This window comes from Etheostoma cragini, chromosome 19, assembly GCF_013103735.1.
Source record: "Etheostoma cragini isolate CJK2018 chromosome 19, CSU_Ecrag_1.0, whole genome shotgun sequence".
In the NCBI taxonomy this organism is placed as follows: domain Eukaryota; kingdom Metazoa; phylum Chordata; class Actinopteri; order Perciformes; family Percidae; genus Etheostoma; species Etheostoma cragini.
Window position 1 is genome coordinate 16,991,242 of NC_048425.1, and position 18,235 is coordinate 17,009,476.

At 40.8% G+C, this 18,235-nt stretch overlaps 3 protein-coding genes and 1 long non-coding RNA gene across 4 annotated transcripts in view; 2 read left to right on the plus strand and 2 right to left on the minus strand.

Annotated features, from left to right (window-relative positions):
* grpel1 (GrpE-like 1, mitochondrial) overlaps positions 1–2,222 on the plus strand; it is an 8,764-nt gene extending 6,542 nt beyond the window's left edge. The window contains exon 4 of the mRNA XM_034901312.1: positions 1,076–2,222. Coding sequence (XP_034757203.1) covers positions 1,076–1,422 — 347 coding nt within the window. The 3' untranslated portion in view covers positions 1,423–2,222. The remainder of the gene's footprint in view (positions 1–1,075) is intronic.
* The window catches only part of LOC117962185, a 16,961-nt gene extending 10,063 nt beyond the window's left edge, over positions 1–6,898 (minus strand). Inside the window, exon 1 of the long non-coding RNA XR_004660591.1 lies at positions 6,175–6,898. This is a non-coding gene — a long non-coding RNA (uncharacterized LOC117962185). The remainder of the gene's footprint in view (positions 1–6,174) is intronic.
* A 31-nt stretch (positions 6,899–6,929) lies between these two features.
* tada2b (transcriptional adaptor 2B) lies at positions 6,930–12,205 on the minus strand. Its single transcript, XM_034901309.1, has 2 exons — positions 11,856–12,205; positions 6,930–9,717 (listed from the first exon to the last, which is right to left on the minus strand). Exons 1-2 carry the CDS (start codon positions 12,123–12,125, stop codon positions 8,524–8,526), a joined length of 1,464 nt encoding a protein of 487 aa, XP_034757200.1. The 5' UTR covers positions 12,126–12,205; the 3' UTR covers positions 6,930–8,523.
* On the plus strand, positions 12,204–17,134 carry ccdc96 (coiled-coil domain containing 96). Its single transcript, XM_034901310.1, has 3 exons — positions 12,204–13,082; positions 15,333–15,680; positions 16,395–17,134. The coding sequence occupies exons 1-3, from the start codon at positions 12,369–12,371 to the stop codon at positions 16,722–16,724; spliced, it is 1,392 nt and encodes a 463-aa protein (XP_034757201.1). The 5' UTR covers positions 12,204–12,368; the 3' UTR covers positions 16,725–17,134.
* The last annotated feature ends 1,101 nt before the right edge of the window (positions 17,135–18,235 follow it).

The window sequence follows — 18,235 nt, forward strand, 5'->3', positions numbered from 1 at the left end:
AAATTTGGATTGGCGCCATATATCAAAAAATAGCTCATCACAGAAGTCCAAAAATGCGGTGCGTTTGTAATTATGTTCCACGAGACACTGAACCAGAAAACCAAAAGCAAACAACTGGATTTGCTTGTGCGTGTATTGTTATAAATTGGTAAGGACACTCTTTTGGGAAGGCTTTCTCTAGTGCCAAGTCACTGTTTTGTTTATTATAGAATATGAATTGTTTTACAAGTATATTCACAAAAGCTCAGGAGTAGACATCAGAACTTGAACAAAAATTGGTCACATGGACACCTGAAAACACACACACACACACACACACACCGCAAAACAGTCATACACACTGCTGTCTACTCTCTCTCCATGATGAGTCCTCCACAAACGGCAACCCATCCATCTGAGTCTCTCTCTCTCTCTGTGTCTGTTGGGCACACAAATTGTATAAGAGTCTTTGCATTTTAAAAGCAGCTGGAATTGGCATTTAATTATTTTTTTTGTTCAAAAGGAACAGTGTTTTTTATTATTTAATATTCACTTGAGGTTATTTCACTTGATGTTATAACCATTTGTTCAAGGGACCCAAATGTTCTGAAAATATTGTAATAATATAATTTAGGACAGCAATTACATTTTTGTGTTATTCTTTCACATTACACACATTAAGTCAATGTTCTTAAACTCAACCGATTATTGGCATTTTACCATACTGTTAATTTTGTGTTTACTTGGAAAGATTACTGTATATTTCCACTTTGTATTTCCATCGTAAGTTTGGTCTTAAATTTCATTTAGAATTGGTATTAAAAAGTCTTAAAAAGTCTTAAATTTGACTTGTTAATACCTGTAGCCACCCTGTTTTTGTTAAGTACATAATTCCACATGTGTTCATTCATAGTTTTGATTCCTCAAGTGATAAGCTACAATGTAAATAGTCATGAAAATAAAGGAAGCGCATTGATTGAAAAGGTGTGTCCAAACCTTTGGCCTGTACTAGATAGATAGATAGATAGATAGATAGATAGATAGCATAATAATTATGATACAAAGTCAGAGATTTAAAGCATGCTTCCATCCCCAGGGATCCAGGGCTTCTGTAAGGACCTGCTTGAAGTGGCCGACATCTTAGAGAAGGCCACAGAGAGCGTGCCCAAGGAGGAGGTGACGAGCCAGAACCCTCACCTGAAGAACCTGTATGACGGCCTGGTGATGACCGAGGTCCAGATCCAGAAGGTCTTCACCAAGCATGGCCTGGTCAAGCTCAACCCCGACGGGCAGAAGTTTGACCCCTACGAGCATGAGGCCCTTTTCCACGCCCCCATGGAGGGCAAGGAGCCTGGCACTGTTGCCGTAGTAACCAAAGTGGGCTACAAGCTTCACGGTCGAACCCTCAGGCCAGCATTGGTGGGCGTGGTTAAAGCCTCCTAGAAGTGATGATGTAACTGTGATAAAGTGGGATTAGCTTTGTTGCCTGAGTGATGGATGAGCTCAGGTACAGCACACTGGTCCAGGCTCAAAGAAACGAGAACCACCTGAACTGAACTTTATATCCGGACAGCATCCACAAGTTTTTAACAGGCACCTGTACATGCTCGATGGTGTTTTTTGCCGTCCCCTTCCACGCAGCTTACCCTAAACATAACCATTGCTGCGCTGCCTGGAAGGAGATGTTTGGGGCAAAAAACACTCTTTACACACATACTTTGTCTAGCACAGAACAGTCCTTACAATAGAGTTTCAGTGTCATCAGTCATTTCAGAGTCAGTTATTGTCAGAGATTGTAAACAACTATGAATCTTAAGGAAAAAGACAAGTATGATTTTTCAAAAAAAAGTTGATGACCATAAACCCCTCTGTTTTGTGTGGCCTATGATTTAAAATTCATCCCCATATTGAGTAAAGCTGATTCTGAACTGCTAGTATCATTCCGGACTTTTGCTAAAGCCCTAATAATGAACTTGACTCTTTTCCTGTTTGAGTTGTATATTCATTTTGTGACTGTAGCAAGGAACCGTACTTGAGGAGTTAAAGAAAGATTACGATGTTACTTTGTACTGAGTTACTTCTGAGTAAAAACATTTTGTTAATTTGGATGTGATCAAGCTCTGGTAAGACGGCGTCAGTTATTCTAAGGTTCTCACGCCTCAATTTGGCTCAACGGTGCCTGACGGTAATGTCACAATTATCCAATAGCATCATTATGTGTCATCAGATTAAACTGGTTAAAGTGTCATGGTTTGTTTTTCTTTCACACGTCTTAAGATAAAACCAAACCTTTTCTCTTAAACGTGATTTATGGTTTTGCGGAGGGTCCACGCATGTAGCTTGAAGTTTATACTTGTGTGTGCGTCGATCTCTGAGTATAGCAGGGTAGGGATTGTGGTAGAGAGAGTGATGGCGATTAGCTTCGGAACAAGTAGTGACTCTAGTCATAGTGAGAGAAACAAGGTGTTTTTTCAAGGTCTTTCAGACTAGAAGGGAGAGATTAGGTAAAGATACTGTGTGATATGAACAGGGCCGGGCATGCGGGTTTTCTGGCTCTCTCACCAACACGGTCAACTGTAGCTGCAGTGAACTTGGCACAACTCATGGATCTGATTAGGATACTTAAGCTACTGCTTCTCTGAGTCATACATCAGTCAAATCTAAACGCCTTCATAATACATGGAACTCTGTGGGCTGCAACGTTGTTGATCTACTCGTTCACAGTACAAAAAGCTCTATCGGCAAGCATTTTGTTTTTGAAAGATATTGATTTGGCCTATATGGGACAGGAGAGGGGGAGAATGACAGGTAGGCAGGTCCGACCCGGACCACTGCTGTAAAGACTGAATCTTCCAAGACATCCAATCTGCTGGAAACCCAAAGAAGTACTTCAGTTACTAGCAGACTGCCAGAAAGTATACAATATGTACCTACATAATCCGGTTTGAGTCTCACCCGTGAAAATAGAATGGACATTCTCATTCAAATCAACGTAGCACGATGCTTAGAGTGGCATCATTTTAATGTGTACTCCTGTCATGGCAAATAATTGACTATTGTAGCAGGAGGCTAACTTCCACCATCCCATAAACTTACATACAAACCGATTTTTTTCCCCCCACCAAGGTGAGGTTTTCGGACAAATAAGCAGTAGAGTAGAACCAACCATGGAGAGGCGTCTTATGTATACCATGTCCGCTGCCGTACTGCAAGAGGAATTGCTGGATTTAAATGTAAATTTAAATGTGCTGTATTTATATAGCGCTTTTCCAGTCTTAAAACATTCACCATTCACACACATTCATACACTGTGGCTGGGGCTACCGTACAAGGTGCCACCTGCTCATCAGATAAACATTCACACACATTCACACTCCGATGCGCAGCACCGGGGGCAACTCGGGGTTCAGTGTCTTGCCCAAGGACACTTCGACAGTGACTGCAGGGGCGGGGGTTGCCTCCAATTGGCAGGCAACCGCTCTACCACTGAGCCACAGTGCTCAGCCAATTGCTTTGGTAAGTCATCAATTTCAATTTAATAAATTGTAAAACTAGTGAGTCTAACACACTCTACGGAAATACTGACGTGTTATCACCATTTTATTGAACTTGTCAAATGTTCATGGCAAACAGTTCCATATACATTCTACTCTTATTTTATTTCTATGGTGTCCAAATGCCGTTTACTCTTTTGCTGCTGTGTTTTCTCTTTGTGTTTTGCACTTCAGGGCCACCATAAAACCACTTCTACTAAAGTTAGATTAGATTTTTGGAAATCGATGTGGCCAATGTAACAGCCTTAAAGTGGCGTTATTATGAGAAGAAAAAAGAAAAATCCTGGGAGTTTAGGTGTTATTTTGTGTCTCTGGTGCTTCCACACGCATAAAACTTGGAAAAAAGTTTGTCCTTTTTTTGTCCTGAACAGCAAAATATGGTTTTATTTGAAAATGAAACCATGTAAACCTATTCTGGTGCAACCTCAAAATACAATTATGAACCAGAAAATGAGAATAATGTGAGAGCTTTAACATGCTGGTATTGGTTAATCAGCTTGATTAACCAGTCCTCCTCTGTCACTCTGGCCAACAATCTTTTCAGGGTCATTCACACTGTATATTATTGAAAAGGAAACAGGACTATTTAAAATTATGTTTTTGCCCTTTTAATACATCTCCAGACACCTTGTCATGTGTAATAACAAAATAACGGGACATCAAAACAGCTCAACGGTATAACACCGGTAACAAGATTGAAGACGGCACAACAGCATGCCATCAAAAATGCTTCTTTGAAATCCAAAATCTTTTTGTTTTATTACAAAAGCTATAAACATTTCCATGAGACAAAATAACTGTACATTTTACAGGTCAGTAATTATAGTTTCTTTTTCCAATTTATCTTACAAAGTTATCTACAGTTAGTGACAAAGTATGCAAACCCCCTCCCCGTACAAATCTCCCCCCACTGAGAAAAAAATATATCAAATTGCCGTTTTTTCCTTTGAAACATTTACAGCAAAACACACCATTGTGGAACGATGTGGAACATTTGGTTGCACACGCAGAACGACACCACTGTCAAAATCTGAAAAGCAGTCCATAAAAAGCAAACAAAAAAACATAGTCTACAGGTTATCTAAAAGAACAAACATAAGCTGACATTCAAATAAAGGAGAACCATCATTCTACATGATCGCTGTTTGATTTATAAGAACATTCTGGATCAGATAGCATTTTGGCCTTTTAAGCTGACCTGACCCCTGTTATACCGATACCATTATGATTCTCATACCTACTCCTCAGCTTCAACATACAATGCCAGGCCTGATGCTCAATCGGCCTCTTCAATAAACCCACTACAGTTGACTACTACCTCAAATTCCATTAGAACATGTCATGTAAGGATTACTCTATGGTTAGCTATGCAACTGCAATGGCCTAAAAAACAAGTCTATGTACTGGATGTGACCCACTATTAATGCTGGAAAGATAAATGTTTTCCACACACAGGTACTTTAGGTCAGCGGTTCTCCAAGTCATGTACCACTTATGCCCAGAGACAGATTAAAACAACAAATTCTTAATACTTCCCAACGTCCAGCTGCCCATTGGGCCCTACGCAAGATGTCGTTAACCTCCCCTAAACAGCTGCTTACTGTTGGTTTTAAGAAATGTTACTCAAACAGGAGGAAATCATGCATTTGTTAGGGACTACATATTGTTTAAAAAAATAAATACTAAGACATTTGAATATGAAAATTTACGTTTGAATGTGGGAAAAAGCAGCGGCCGTCTGTCCTTTTGGCATGGGCCTGAGCCGCTGTTCCCTAAACGTTGCGCTGCAAAGACGCCAACGAAAATGTCTAACTCAAGAGAAGAGAAGATCTGGGAACTTCTGTTGGTAAGGACGGACGCCAAAGTCGTCGGACAGTTTTAAGGAATTTTATGAGACTTGGTTGTTAATAGCCAAATTACAAATGAGAGTCGGCGTTGTGTCCTGCCTCCTGCACGCTCCCAAGAGGGAAAGAGGTCTGTGTGTATGTATGTAGATCTTTTAAAATGAATACACCTAATCAGTGTGGCTTCAGTAGTAGAGCAGGCGCACATTGACAGAAAGGTTTATGCCTTGACGCAGAGGTCCAGGGTTTGAATCCAACCTGTGATAATTTCCTGCATGTCTTCCCCCTTTCTCAACTAACTGAAAAATTAAAGGCGTAAAATCCCCAAAAATATTCTAAAAAAATAAACCCACCTATTCAAGTAGAATTGCTTTTTCTTCGAATGGAAATGTGCACAAATACGGTAGATATTTAAATGTATGCGAACATATGTGTGTGTTTTTAGAAGGAACACTCAAATATTTATTTATAATATTATTGGTCCGTTTTGACAGCTCTATCCCCCAGTGCAACTGTGTGACTTATTGATGTGTTTTAACTGACCATGGAACGCAAAGGATATAGTATGCTTTGAATTCACACAATATTAGATAGTTAGATGGTAGAATCAATTCATTGATGGTTTTGGTCTTTTCATAGGATTTGTTGATAATAAGGAACATTTGACAAAAGTTATACTTTAAATAAAATTGTAGTGTATGACTAGATTGGTACATGGTTTGGAGCACCACATTGATGGGATATGACCACGCCTGATGACTTCCCAGAACGTTGTCATTCTCCACAGTTAAAGAAACTCAAGTTATACAATGAAGGGGAGGCCACTCCTTTTTTTGGAGAACACAAAAAACTTGGTCATCAAAAGTAGTTTTAGGGAAATGACTACCTACCGCTACAGATCAAATGCTACTCGTGGCTTGTTTTTACCCCCCAAAAAGCCAATTTTCCAACAGTTACCGTTGCCGTGAAAAGGAAAAAGATCTGAATCTAGCATATATTTTATCTTAGGTAAGACACATTCAAATGCCTTTCTTCTCTGTGATTTCAGAGCTGCCGACGTGAAACAACAGCCGGTTTAATAACTTAATTTACATTTAAATAGTGGCATCAACACCATATAGCCCGGCTTCCAGAAAAAGCAAGAAGACGAGAATGAGCCCCCAATGCTGCTGTCACGGTTCTGCCTTCAACACATGTGCCCTGTTCTCATTGGGCAAAAAGCTCACAAGCCTTTGTCTTCAGTGGGAAAGGTTACAATCGGCATTCACTCCCGGGAAAAATTGTGGGTAATTATCGGCTCCAGCTCCGATCAGCAGTGCTGGAAGCATGACACCTGGGCCTATTTTCGCCCCCTTTTCCTACAAAATGCTCTGACGTGCATCATCTCAGCCACAAATTCTGTCTGTCTGTGCAAGCAGCGCTCGGACATCGTTTAAATTAGTCTGCACTGTGTTTGAAAGAGAGACTGAATAAATAAAATAAAAAGAGATCTTTCTTCTGTTTACTAACCCTATTTTGTAAGAGTAGCATATCTTGTTTTGGGGCCAGAGTTCCTCCTCCATACTAATTTAAGGTGACAAACAAAAACGGGATTAAAATACTAACAAGAGCCCGGCCAATAAAGGATTTTTTAAACCTAGAAATATTCAAACGCCATGAAAAGTTCTTTTCTCAGTCAACTTTGATGAGTAACAGCTACATTAACTCACTATTTTCTAAGAAGATTGAAACAGTTTTGGTAATGTCACATGTCTGCCTGGTTGAAATTGGGCAGGGCTCATTCAGAATTATGTCACATACCTTTTAGCACCAATCAGGATTTAACAATACTTCAATCTAATCATGAAGGTGGGTTGTTACTGGTAGCTGTTGAACAAATCTGATTAAATCAACCAACAGTCCTGATGAAGCAGATTAGCTGGGTTGTCTAAGTGTTAAAATAACAAAATAAGTAATAGCTAAAGATGTCGTTTAACCTGGATTGTTGCTTATTTAGCAGGAATATTTAATGTTAGAAAACATAAGTGAGATTTGAAGCAACATTTTCAGGGGCTTTAAATATAATACATCTGCAGATATTCTTTTTTTACACCATAAACATAAATGAGTATTTATGATTTGACTCCTTTAAATTTGGTTATTAACGAATTGTAACCTGGAAATGTCCTGCGTCGGACGTTTTACAACTGAAATACTAACTTGCCAGCAGCACTCTCTGGTGGACAGAGTGTGTAATGACAACACTGTCTCTAAATGATATATTTTATATTCTTTGGCATTTCTTTACTTATATTTCTTGTTGCTTATTGGCAGACATATGTGCCAATACTGATATAGCAGTGATAAGCTAACATCAGCAGATAAATCGGTATAACAACCTGTGTTGACCCTGATACAAATTGCCTTCAGGCAGTGGCAAGAAAAGCAAGATGATGGTTGGACTCTGCTGCTTTTTGTTTTCCTTCTCTTGTAGGCAATAAGAAGAAAAAAAATTAGTCCAAAAATTGAGAGTTTACTGAAGACGCATGTCAAATTCTAGGAATTAAGGCCTTCAAAATGTTAGAAAATTCAGCTAGCTCTTTCTATAAAGTCCAGCTTTAACTGGTGAAACAGTTAACAAAGACAGTGACCATTTCTGTCACCCATTGGTGCCATGCTGTCAAACATTTGTCTTAACAATTACTACTCTTAAACAGTCCAGGAAATGTCATGTTTCCAGGAAATGTTATGATCTTATTTCCCCTTCCTTTCAGCATTATTGGCTTCTGCCCAGTCAGTGTTTAATGCAGCTGATGCAATAACAATAAAATATCTCTGCCACTATGTATAACTTGTTAGCATTGTAGTTCTCATTTATGCAGTAACAATATGGACAAAAGTATTTTGAGACCACTGAGTTGTTTTTCAGCCCTGTCTGTTTCCAAATGTAAAAATAAAGGCTATTTTAATTTATTTTTTGCTTCTAGCCCTGATATGAAAATATACTTTTTTCCAGTGGGGCATCCTCTTTCTTTGCAATGTACATATTCACAAGATCACTTTTGAAAAAAATAAAAAAAGCCAGTAGTTTTGTCCTGCCTACAGAGCTTATAGCAAATTTGCTATCAGCAATCATCACTCCTTACTTCCTGACCCAAGATGGATCGCTAAGAAGCGTCTCGGGATATCCAGCCACTTTCCGTGAGGAAGGTGAGAATGCGCTTCTTGAGGACCTTGTCTAGGTAGCTGGGCAGCCGGCTCTTGGCCGGGATGCCTTGCCTCTTCTGCAGGTGATCTTTGATGATGATGGTTTTGACAGTCAGGTAGCGTGCTGGGCTGAGATTCAGAGAGTTACACAGCACCTTCTCCCTGTCCGAAAGCAACTCAAAGCCCGTTAGATTCTCGATGGCGGCAAACTCACCATCTTTTCCCTCTTCTTTGATCCCACCTCCAACCCCCAGTCCTCCAGCAATGCCTCCTCCCCCTCCAGCTCCAACCCCGAGTCCCATCCCTGAGCCAAGCCCGCCCCCTCCTCCACTGCCCCGTTTGGAGGTGACCACGCTTTTGTTCTCCTTGCGTTTCTCCCGTTTGTGGCGCGACGCTTCATATTCAGCCGTCTCCTCCAGGCGTGCGATGCCGTTGCGGCGGTAGCGCTGCAGCTCGCGCACCTTGGCCCTGAGCACGCGCTCTTTCTGCATGTTCTCAAAGAAGTCTTCAAACTCCCGTGTGGCCATGAACTGGCAGAGCCCCCGCAGTCTGACCCGCTGCTCCTTCTCTTCCTTGGTGATCTTTCTTTTGGGCGTACTGGGAACAGGACCTGATCCTGCTGTTGTCGTAGAGCCTGATCCAACAGTGCCACCGCCAGCTGCTGCTCCACCCACAACTCCCAGTGCTCCTGGTTTTTCTTTCTCCTTGTCTTTCTTGTCTCGGCCCAGGAATGCAGGCACCAGGTTGTAGTCTCGGGCAATGTTCTTACGTCGCTGGCGTTCTCTGAGCTTACGAACATACATGTCCACGTGGGCACGTTTCATTTCAATTTCTACATCCTCGTCGTCGTAGTTCACAGACAGCCCGCTGATGAGCTTCTCTGCATCCTGGTCATATTCAATCTCGTAATCGTCCCGTAGGGGCATGTAGCCCAGCTGCTGCTGCTCAGCCAGGCTGATGTCCAGCGGAGGCAGCGGGGTGGTGAGGCTCGGCGACAGGGGCCCCCCGCTTGGGCAGGTGTGGTCTGTCACCCGGTTGGGAATGTTGTCAGGGATGCAGGCCTTGCCCAGGTTTCCGTGGATGTACATGGTGACGTAGTGCTCCATGACTTCCTGAGGCGTTCGGGATGCTCCAACGTGAGCAGCCATGTCCTCCTGAAAGACACCACAAACAGGAAGTTGTTACTGAAGAGCAGAGTGGGCGAATTACAAAAAGGTATGCATATTCAACTACTAACCACAGTACTGCTAAAAAAGAATCATCATTTAGACGATCAAGAGAAAATTGACAATATGTTTCATAATATTTACGTCATTTATTGAGTGCCATCTCCTCATATGTAATGTATTTCTGCTTTTTTGTCTTTATTATTGTTGCAAATTATAGGACTTTACCTTCATGTTTTTAACCCTGGGCTCAGGGAATAATTTTATTGTAAGGTTCGATAAATTCTTGAAAATGTCAAAGTAAGTTTTTAGTAAAGAACTATGTAGTTTAATACCAACAATAGGTAAGATAGAGACAGTATTAAGTTGATACACATAGTCAACCAGCTTTGTCAACCCTGCAGTCCCAAGTCGAAGTGTCCTTGGGCAAGACACTGAACCCCAAGTTGCCCCCGCTCGGAGTGTGAATGTGTGTGAGTGTGTATCTGATGAGCAGGTGGCACCTTATATGGCAGCCCGGCCACAGTGTATGAATGTGTGTGAATGGTGAATGTTTCCTGTATGATGTAAAAGCGCTTTGAGTAGTCGTTAAGACTAGAAAAGCGCTATATAAATACAGCACATTTACATATTCAAACTACAATTTTTTTTTACTGCAGTTTTTGACTACTCGTGCCCGCCTCCGCAGAGAGAGGGGCAGCTGCAAAACAGATGAACATTTTAGTAGTGTATTGCTGGAATTGGACATCCCGGCCTACTACAGGTCGTGGTGGTGGTGGGGACGCTGAGGTAAATGTGCACTGATGGATTTGTTGAATCATAAATGTTGAAATCACTTCAGACAGTTTCTATATTTAAGATTGGTATCGAGGAAGAATTACACAATCAGCACATCGCTAATTAATTCCAATAAATGAATGTAAACTAGAGAGTCAGTCAACTGTAAGTCTTCTAAACACGCAAAAATGGGAAATTGGTTAACGTGTACGCATACAATTCAATCTATATGGAAGATAAAGTGTACAATAAAAAAATTCCACTGGGGCTTTTCTTCTCTTGAATTGTAAACCTCTGACACTTTGAGGTATGCTTTTACTTAATCTCATGGGTTTTATTGTTATTACTTCTGGTATTTGGCATATGTGTGTGACTCTTTAGCAAGATATGTGCTGTTGTTAGTTTATCTTTGATATTTGCAGTATAGCATACCACAAAATTCTGGGCCCTGTAGAACGGCATTTCATAGGTCCCTCCCCGCATCCATAGCTATTCATTCTAGCATCTTTTTGGGCCCTCGTCACACAAGGGCCCTGAGTCCCCTTTTCCCCCCTAGTCCAACACCCCTGCTTATTACCATATACTTATTTCCATAACATTTTCAAGGCTTCTGTGTTAACTTACACACCAGTGAAGTAAAGTATTTCCCTATCTACAGCGGCAATGTGTAGACTAAGAACCTTAAACTTTTTTTGTTTTGTTTTAATGTTCCCTAAAACAGAGTCGGAGCATTGTGGAATGCAGTGGTAAAACTAGCTTAATCTAATGCTTAGTCTAATGCTAAGGAAAGTGATGGAAGCCTATATCATAAATTCAATATTAGTAATTTATTTTGGTCTGGGATGTAGAAAAAGTAGGCTTACCCTCTACTAGGGCAACAGGTTACGAACATGTAATATACTTGCATTATTACTTAAGTTGAAGTTGAGTTAAAAGTTAAGGATTTTTCGTTTGTTACATTGTTTGTGTTGTATTCTGGTGTAATTTGACTTCTGTAACAAACGCATTCCCCGTGTATCAATAACTATCTGAAAAAGTAGTCACTATGCAGTCATATTTTGGAATAGCCAACTACTCGTAAGCCCCTATCCTTAATGTAACATAACAGTAAAGCCTTGTTGTGCCTTTAATGTCAAATTAAACGTCCAGTGTTTACGACAGTAGGCCTACGAAAAGCAAATGGATTGCCAAAATGATCATAAACAGTAACGTTACCCCAACATTGTCGCTAGCACCAGCCAACTTTCACTCTTAACATTATCTAAGAAACTTTAAACCCAACTTTTGTGAGCGTACATGTATTGTATTCTAGAGGGAAATTAAGTTAAGTAACTTAAAAAGTGATGTACCCAGTTTCCAAATCCATATTGCTCGATAGCATCGAGTAGCGACTGCTCTTCCCTGCTGGTCCATCCTCCCTCTGCGTCGGGACCCCAGAGAGTGAACCGACCGCCGTCGACCTGCTGGTAGCCGTGCCATCTCCGGTGATTACCGATTTCTGCGCCCGCCGAGAAGCACTCCGGACACAGCTCGATATCGGGGCAGTCTGTGCAGCGGAGCCGCAGGTTAGTAACGTCTGCAAGGCAGTAAACGCAGTACTTCTTCCCCAGGTCGGCCATGTTGCCTGGCTCCTGCTTCTTGTTGTTGGAGGCAGAACAGCGCGCCTGCGCACTGCGAGCTTTGCGGCGCGACCTTCCCACATCCTGCTTGTTAATATTAATAAGAAGAGGTCAGGGCGCCTCTGATTGGCTCCCGATCACAGTTTCCAGGACAACCGAAACAAAACGAACAGTTTCAGACTACAGAAGGGAACAAGCCCTTTAGTTATAGACACATTTTGGGGTGTTCTTTTTCCATTGAAAATGGATGGAAAGGCAGAAAACGAGGTGAAGAATGTTAATGTGGTGTCAGAGGCAGATTCAACCAATGAGGATGACAGTTCTGCTGTGACAATTCATGAAAATAAAAAGGAAGATGTCCAAGCTGAAATGGTTGCATCAGATCGTGATAAAGAAAACTCTGAAAGTGTGAACCCCACTGAAGAGACCACTGTTGAAGAAGCAGCCACCTCTGAGCCAGAAGGAAACACAAGTGATTTGGATGTGAAGACAAATGACGTCAATGAACAGCAAACGTCCAATGAGGAGAGTGTTGTTGTTGAAGTTAACAGCAATGATGGCAATAGATCTCCCAGTTTGCACCTTGAGACCCCGGAGAGAAAGAACACAAGTCCTACAAATGGGAAAGACAAGGCTGAAGAAGAGGAATCCGCTGGTGCTCCTGAAGACCAAGAAGACACCAACTATGAAAACATTCAGCCAAAGCAGGAGCAGCGTGAGGACAGAGATGACACCCGCCAACACCACAGCCAGCTGCAGTTGAAGCTGTCAGAGTTCTTTCAGAAGAAGGCCTGGGATGACACCCAGCTGGACAGGGAGATCCCGGTGTCAGAGCAGGAGTATGAGAAGTACATTAACATCCTGACTGAGCTGAAGCAGCAGCTCACCGCGGATTCCGAGACAGCTCAGCAGCAGGCAGAGGAGTTGAGGTTAAAGTCCCAAGACAGGCTGGACAAGGTTGGTCTTATTGTCGGGGCCTGTGCATGTTTTCTACATCTTTCTAAAACTTTGTCCATAGAATTTGATGACTTCAAAGTTTAAATTGTTGGAAAGTGCACAAAAGATTTGTTAAAATATGTCAAATACAATGACAGATTAATATAAAACTGAGAATTATAATCAGGGTTAAGTTTTATAAGAACTATTTTAAGATGATGCTTTTGAAAGTAATAAATTAGTCCCAATTTCACACTATATTCTACTTCTATAGCAGGTTTTGATTATGTATTAGCCTATGCTCACACTGTGCAGTTAATTTGCCGGATAAAAGAATAATATTAATTCTTTCAGTTTCAATAGGGCCTTCGCCGCTTTTGACGCCCGGGCCCTAATTATACTCAAAAAGTCACTATTCATACAGGGGAAAAAGTTTATCTTTTCATGGATGCCATTGTCCCACAAAACAATAGTTAGTTAGTTTTAGTGAGACAGGTGCAGAGGACAAAGATAGGTTTTCACATAAAAGGAATGTCCCCTGGTATTTGGTGCATAAAAATCAGCATAAGAAAGAAAACGCAAAAAACAAAGACAAACCCAAATTCCAATGAAGTTGGGACGTTGTGTGGAAACATAAATAAAAAACAGAATGCTTTTAAACCCTTTATTCAATGAATACACAAAAAGACAATATATTCAATGTTCAAACTAATAAACTTTATTGGTTTTTATTTTTGGAAATAGTCACTCATTTTGAATTTGATGCCTGTAACACATTCCAAAAAAGCTAGGGTTGGGGCAACCAATGACTGGGGAAGTTGAAAAATGCTCCAAAAAACACCTTTGGAACATTCCTAATGTGAAGAGGTTAACGCACTGGCAAAAGAGCCACTTCATTGGATATAAAAGGAGCATCCCCAAAAGGCTCAGTCGTTCACAGGCAAGGATGGGGTGAGGTTTACCACTTAGTAAACAACTGCGTGAGCAAATAGTCAAACAGTTTAAGAACAACGTCTCTCAACGCACAATTGTAAAGAATTTAGGGATTTCGTTAACTACAGTCAATAATATCATCAAAAGATTTAGAAAATCTGCTGGTCGTGTACAAGTGCAAGTTAAAACTCTACCACGCAAAGTGAAAGCCATACTACATCAACAACACCCAGAAACGCAGCTTCTCTTCTTCTTCTCTGGAAGAATGTGCTGTGGTCGGACGAGTCCACTTTTCAAATTATTTTTGGAAATCATGGATGTGATGTCCTCTAGGCCAAAGAGGAAAAGGACCATCCAGATTGTTATCAGCGCAAAGGTCAAAAGCCAGGTTCTGATATGGTATAGGGGGGTGTTAGTGCCCATGGCACCGGTAACTTGCACATCTGTGAAGGCACCATTAAAGCTGGAAGGAACACACAGGTTTTGGAGCAACATATGCTGCCATCCAAGCAACGTCTTTTACAGGGACGTCCCTGCTGATTTCAGCAAGATAATGCCAGGCCACATTCTGCACGTGTTACAATAGTGTAGCTTCATGGTAAAAGAGTTTAGGTACTAGACTGGCCTGCCTGCAGTCCAGACCTGCATCCCACTGAAAACGTATGGCGCATTATGAAGCGCAACTGAATTCGTACATCATGTAAGAATAGGAAAGTATTCCACCTACAAAGATTCAACAGTTAGTGTCATCTGTGCCCAAACACTTATTAAGTGTTGTTAAAAGAAAAGGTGCTGTAACAGTGGTAAACATGCCCTTGTCCCAGTTTTTTGGTCTATGTTGCAGGCATCAAATTCAAAATGAGTAACTTTTTGCAAAAAACACTAAAGTTTGAACATTAAATATCTTGTAAATGTAAATGTGCTGTATTTATATAGCGCTTTTCCAGTCTTAACAACTGCTCAAAGCGCTTTTACATCTACAGGAAACATTCACCATTCACACACATTCATACACTGTGGCCGGGGCTGCCGTACAAGGTGCCACCTGCTCATCAGATAAACATTCACACACATTCACACTCCGATGCGCAGCACCGGGGGCAAATTTCCAGCAGCAGTTTTCAGCTAGAAAAATATTTACCATAAATTATCAGTCAAGTCAAGTGTTCAAGTGTCCAGGTATTTAAGTGAGTCCAGGTATGTGTGTGTATGTACCTGTATGGATCTCTTTACCCTATTTAAAGAGGACAATACATACACACACATAAAACACATACATAATAAGCATTAATTGTGTGTTATGGTGTACTTATTAGTGGGTCTCATCTTTGTCCTCAGGTGGAAAATGAATGGCGAGAGTTGCTGGCACTGAAGCAGGACGTAGCTGTGACAGTACTAAGCCGGCGACTGGGTAAACAAGCTTCTCAGGCCAAAGTTGAGGCAACCTTGGTAAAGGAGAAGCTCTTGCAGCAAGAGCTGATCATGCTACGCCGTAAGCACATCAAGCTGAGGATCAAGATTCACCGGCTGGAGGCAGAGCTCCGTGAAGGGGAAGAACGTGCCAGGGACCCGTTACATGTCCAGTTTGTGCAGCTGCAGGCTGAGAGGCTGGAGCTGAAGAAGCACACCAAAAAGCAAAAGGAGGAATCTTTAAAGATGCAGAAAAAGATCAGCAGCGGCTTGGAGGTAGGTTGAAGAATCCACAGGTACAGATTGGGTCAAAGTTATTTGTTGTAGTTGCTTCACAAATATGATTTCCGTATAGAGCTGTTTACTAAATTCAATACTTTTTAGGCACAGACCAAATAGCATCCTAAGTATTGAGTATTGATATTGTTACCATTCATATCAATTCGTACCCATTTTCAGTACCTAAGGATTAGACTCATCAACTTTAAGCCAATTAGCATGCAGCATGCTGCTACCAAGATCTAATAACGCTGGTTATTTGCTGTCTAATGTTACAAGTCGTAGAGACATGCAGGAAAAGCTTTGTTATACAGAGATGGGTCACTTAGAAGGAGCTGAAAAATAAATAAAACGATTTGTGCCATAATGTTAGAATTTCTTTTTGTTTTATAAAATTGGAATTGAAAAATAATTCAAGTAAATATCATTTAGGAACCAGCATCAAAGTCCCGGTATTGGTACCAATGTTGGTATCAAATGTTTGAAAGATACCCAGCGCTATTCCCGTAATAATATTGTTGTTATTACTGTTCACCATTACAACATTCCTTTAACTATGTAAACACTCCTTATATTTCTTTATTTATATATCTACTTGATATTTATACAGTTTGTGGAACTGCAAAACAGAATTTTTCCTTTGGGGATCAAATTATTTCTGATTTCTGATACGTAACTGACTCATTATTGTGTTTTCTTCTGCTCTGTAAGCTCATGTCAAATATCAAGGAGAAGCTGTTCTGGAGCCAGATGGAGGTCCAAGCCAAGAGAGAGCAGCTGGCCATGATGGAGACCACGGTGGCCAGGCAGAGAGACCTCCTTACCAGGACTAGGCAGGTACGCAACGGCCTGCAGAGAGACAACATGAGGCTCAAGGAGCAACGTGGACTTCTGGGGAACAGTGTCCTGCTGCAGGACTTTGAGGATACGGTGGATGTTTCTGACCAGCTGGAGGAACAGCTGGAAGATCTGAAGTGCCGGCAAGCTGAGATGGTCTTCAGTTGTGGCAGATGGAGGAAGAAGCTGGAGACAACTCAATAAACGAATGAACTTCAATTAAGATTTTTAAGATGCGATCATAATAATCAGCCCGAAAAAAGCCAGATTCATCAGGTCAAAGCCATTGCCTGTGGTGTGTGCAGAGAACGAATAATACATAGTTTATTGGCAAATTACAGTTGGCCAAAACAATTATGCGGGTTGAGATATTCTTTTACCACATTTTGGTATCTGTGAAAATATAATTGCATCATTAGTTGCACTACAGCACATTACATTTAGCAGGAATTAATATAATTGTTCCAACCCACCATGTACGACCAGAAGCCAAATCTCACAAATGAAACCGACCAGGGTCAGGACTACTTTACTAAGGCAGCGATCACCACTGCCCAATATTTTTATACACTCCATCTCAGTGATTCCAAACAGTCGGAAAGATTATAAAGAAGCTCAACAAATTTGAAAACTTGAAAGTATGATTTGATTAATCAGCTGTAACACCTGAACACTACATGTTGTTTGAGAAACAAATTAGAAAAGTTGAAACCATTTTATTTCAATGGTTTAAACAGGTAGCTAAAAGGAATGAATTTATTGTAGAACTAAATAGGTAAATGTAACGCCTAAACTAAGTACTGATTTGACGATTGAAATGATTATCTTAAGGCAGTGGATAAAGGTTGTAAACTACAGTAGTAGGATTGCTCCGCAGGCTGTGGAGATAATAATAATAATAATAATAATGTTTACTTTATTAGTCCAACAAAGGGAAATTACAATTTACACTCTGTTGGTATTACACGCAGGCCTGAATTATACACAAATGCTCAGTACCTATACATGTACCAATGGAGAGATGTCAGAGTGGCACATGGAAAGGCACCCCAAGCAGTTGGGGGTTCAGTGCCTTGCTCAAGAGCAACCTTGGCAGTGCCCAGAAGGTGAACTGGCCCCTCTCCAGCTACCAGTCCACCACCATACTTTAGTCCGTACAGGAACTTGCACCAGCGACCCTCCGGTTCCTAACCCAACTCCCTGAGCTACGGCCACCGCTATCTGGCATTGCAACATGGGGAAACCAACAATCAAGCGTGCAAATATTCCACCAAAAAAAGTTCCTTCCGAGGCACCGTACCTCTTAGCACTGCCCAAGATGATTGTGATTGGTTTTGATTGATTTGATTGATTGATTGTGACTCTAGGGAAAAGTACAAAAGAAAAACTGAAATTCATCAATCAACCAACATTAATATTCTTACAATACATAAGAGTATATAAGAACAATTTCTGAAAAGAATTAGATCAATGGAAAGAATAAAAATAAAATAAATTAAAGTAATTTAAAATACAAGGGGATGTGCAGTTCAATTTCAGATACATTAGTAAAGTGTTTTAGAATTTCATATAATGTTTGTGCTTTTTCTTCATTTACCAACTTTAAAGACTTTATGTTAAGTTATAGATATTTTGGTAGATATTTTGTTTTATCCATTTGTAGATGCCAAGCCCAAAACACCTGTAATACCTTACAGGAGAAAATACATGGTCTG

What these genes read in the sequence shown, in the direction of transcription:
- tada2b (XM_034901309.1), bottom strand. Translation starts at nt 12,125, where the DNA reads ATGGCCGACCTGGGGAAGAAGTACTGCGTTTACTGCCTTGCAGACGTT. An exon ending in AATATGGATTTGGAAACTGG is followed by an intron (nt 9,718 to 11,855) that starts GTACATCACTTT and finishes GGTGTCTTTCAG; the next exon opens with GAGGACATGGCTGCTCACGT.
- ccdc96 (XM_034901310.1), top strand. Translation starts at nt 12,369, where the DNA reads ATGGATGGAAAGGCAGAAAACGAGGTGAAGAATGTTAATGTGGTGTCA. An exon ending in CCCAAGACAGGCTGGACAAG is followed by an intron (nt 13,083 to 15,332) that starts GTTGGTCTTATT and finishes CTTTGTCCTCAG; the next exon opens with GTGGAAAATGAATGGCGAGA. An exon ending in AGATCAGCAGCGGCTTGGAG is followed by an intron (nt 15,681 to 16,394) that starts GTAGGTTGAAGA and finishes CTGCTCTGTAAG; the next exon opens with CTCATGTCAAATATCAAGGA.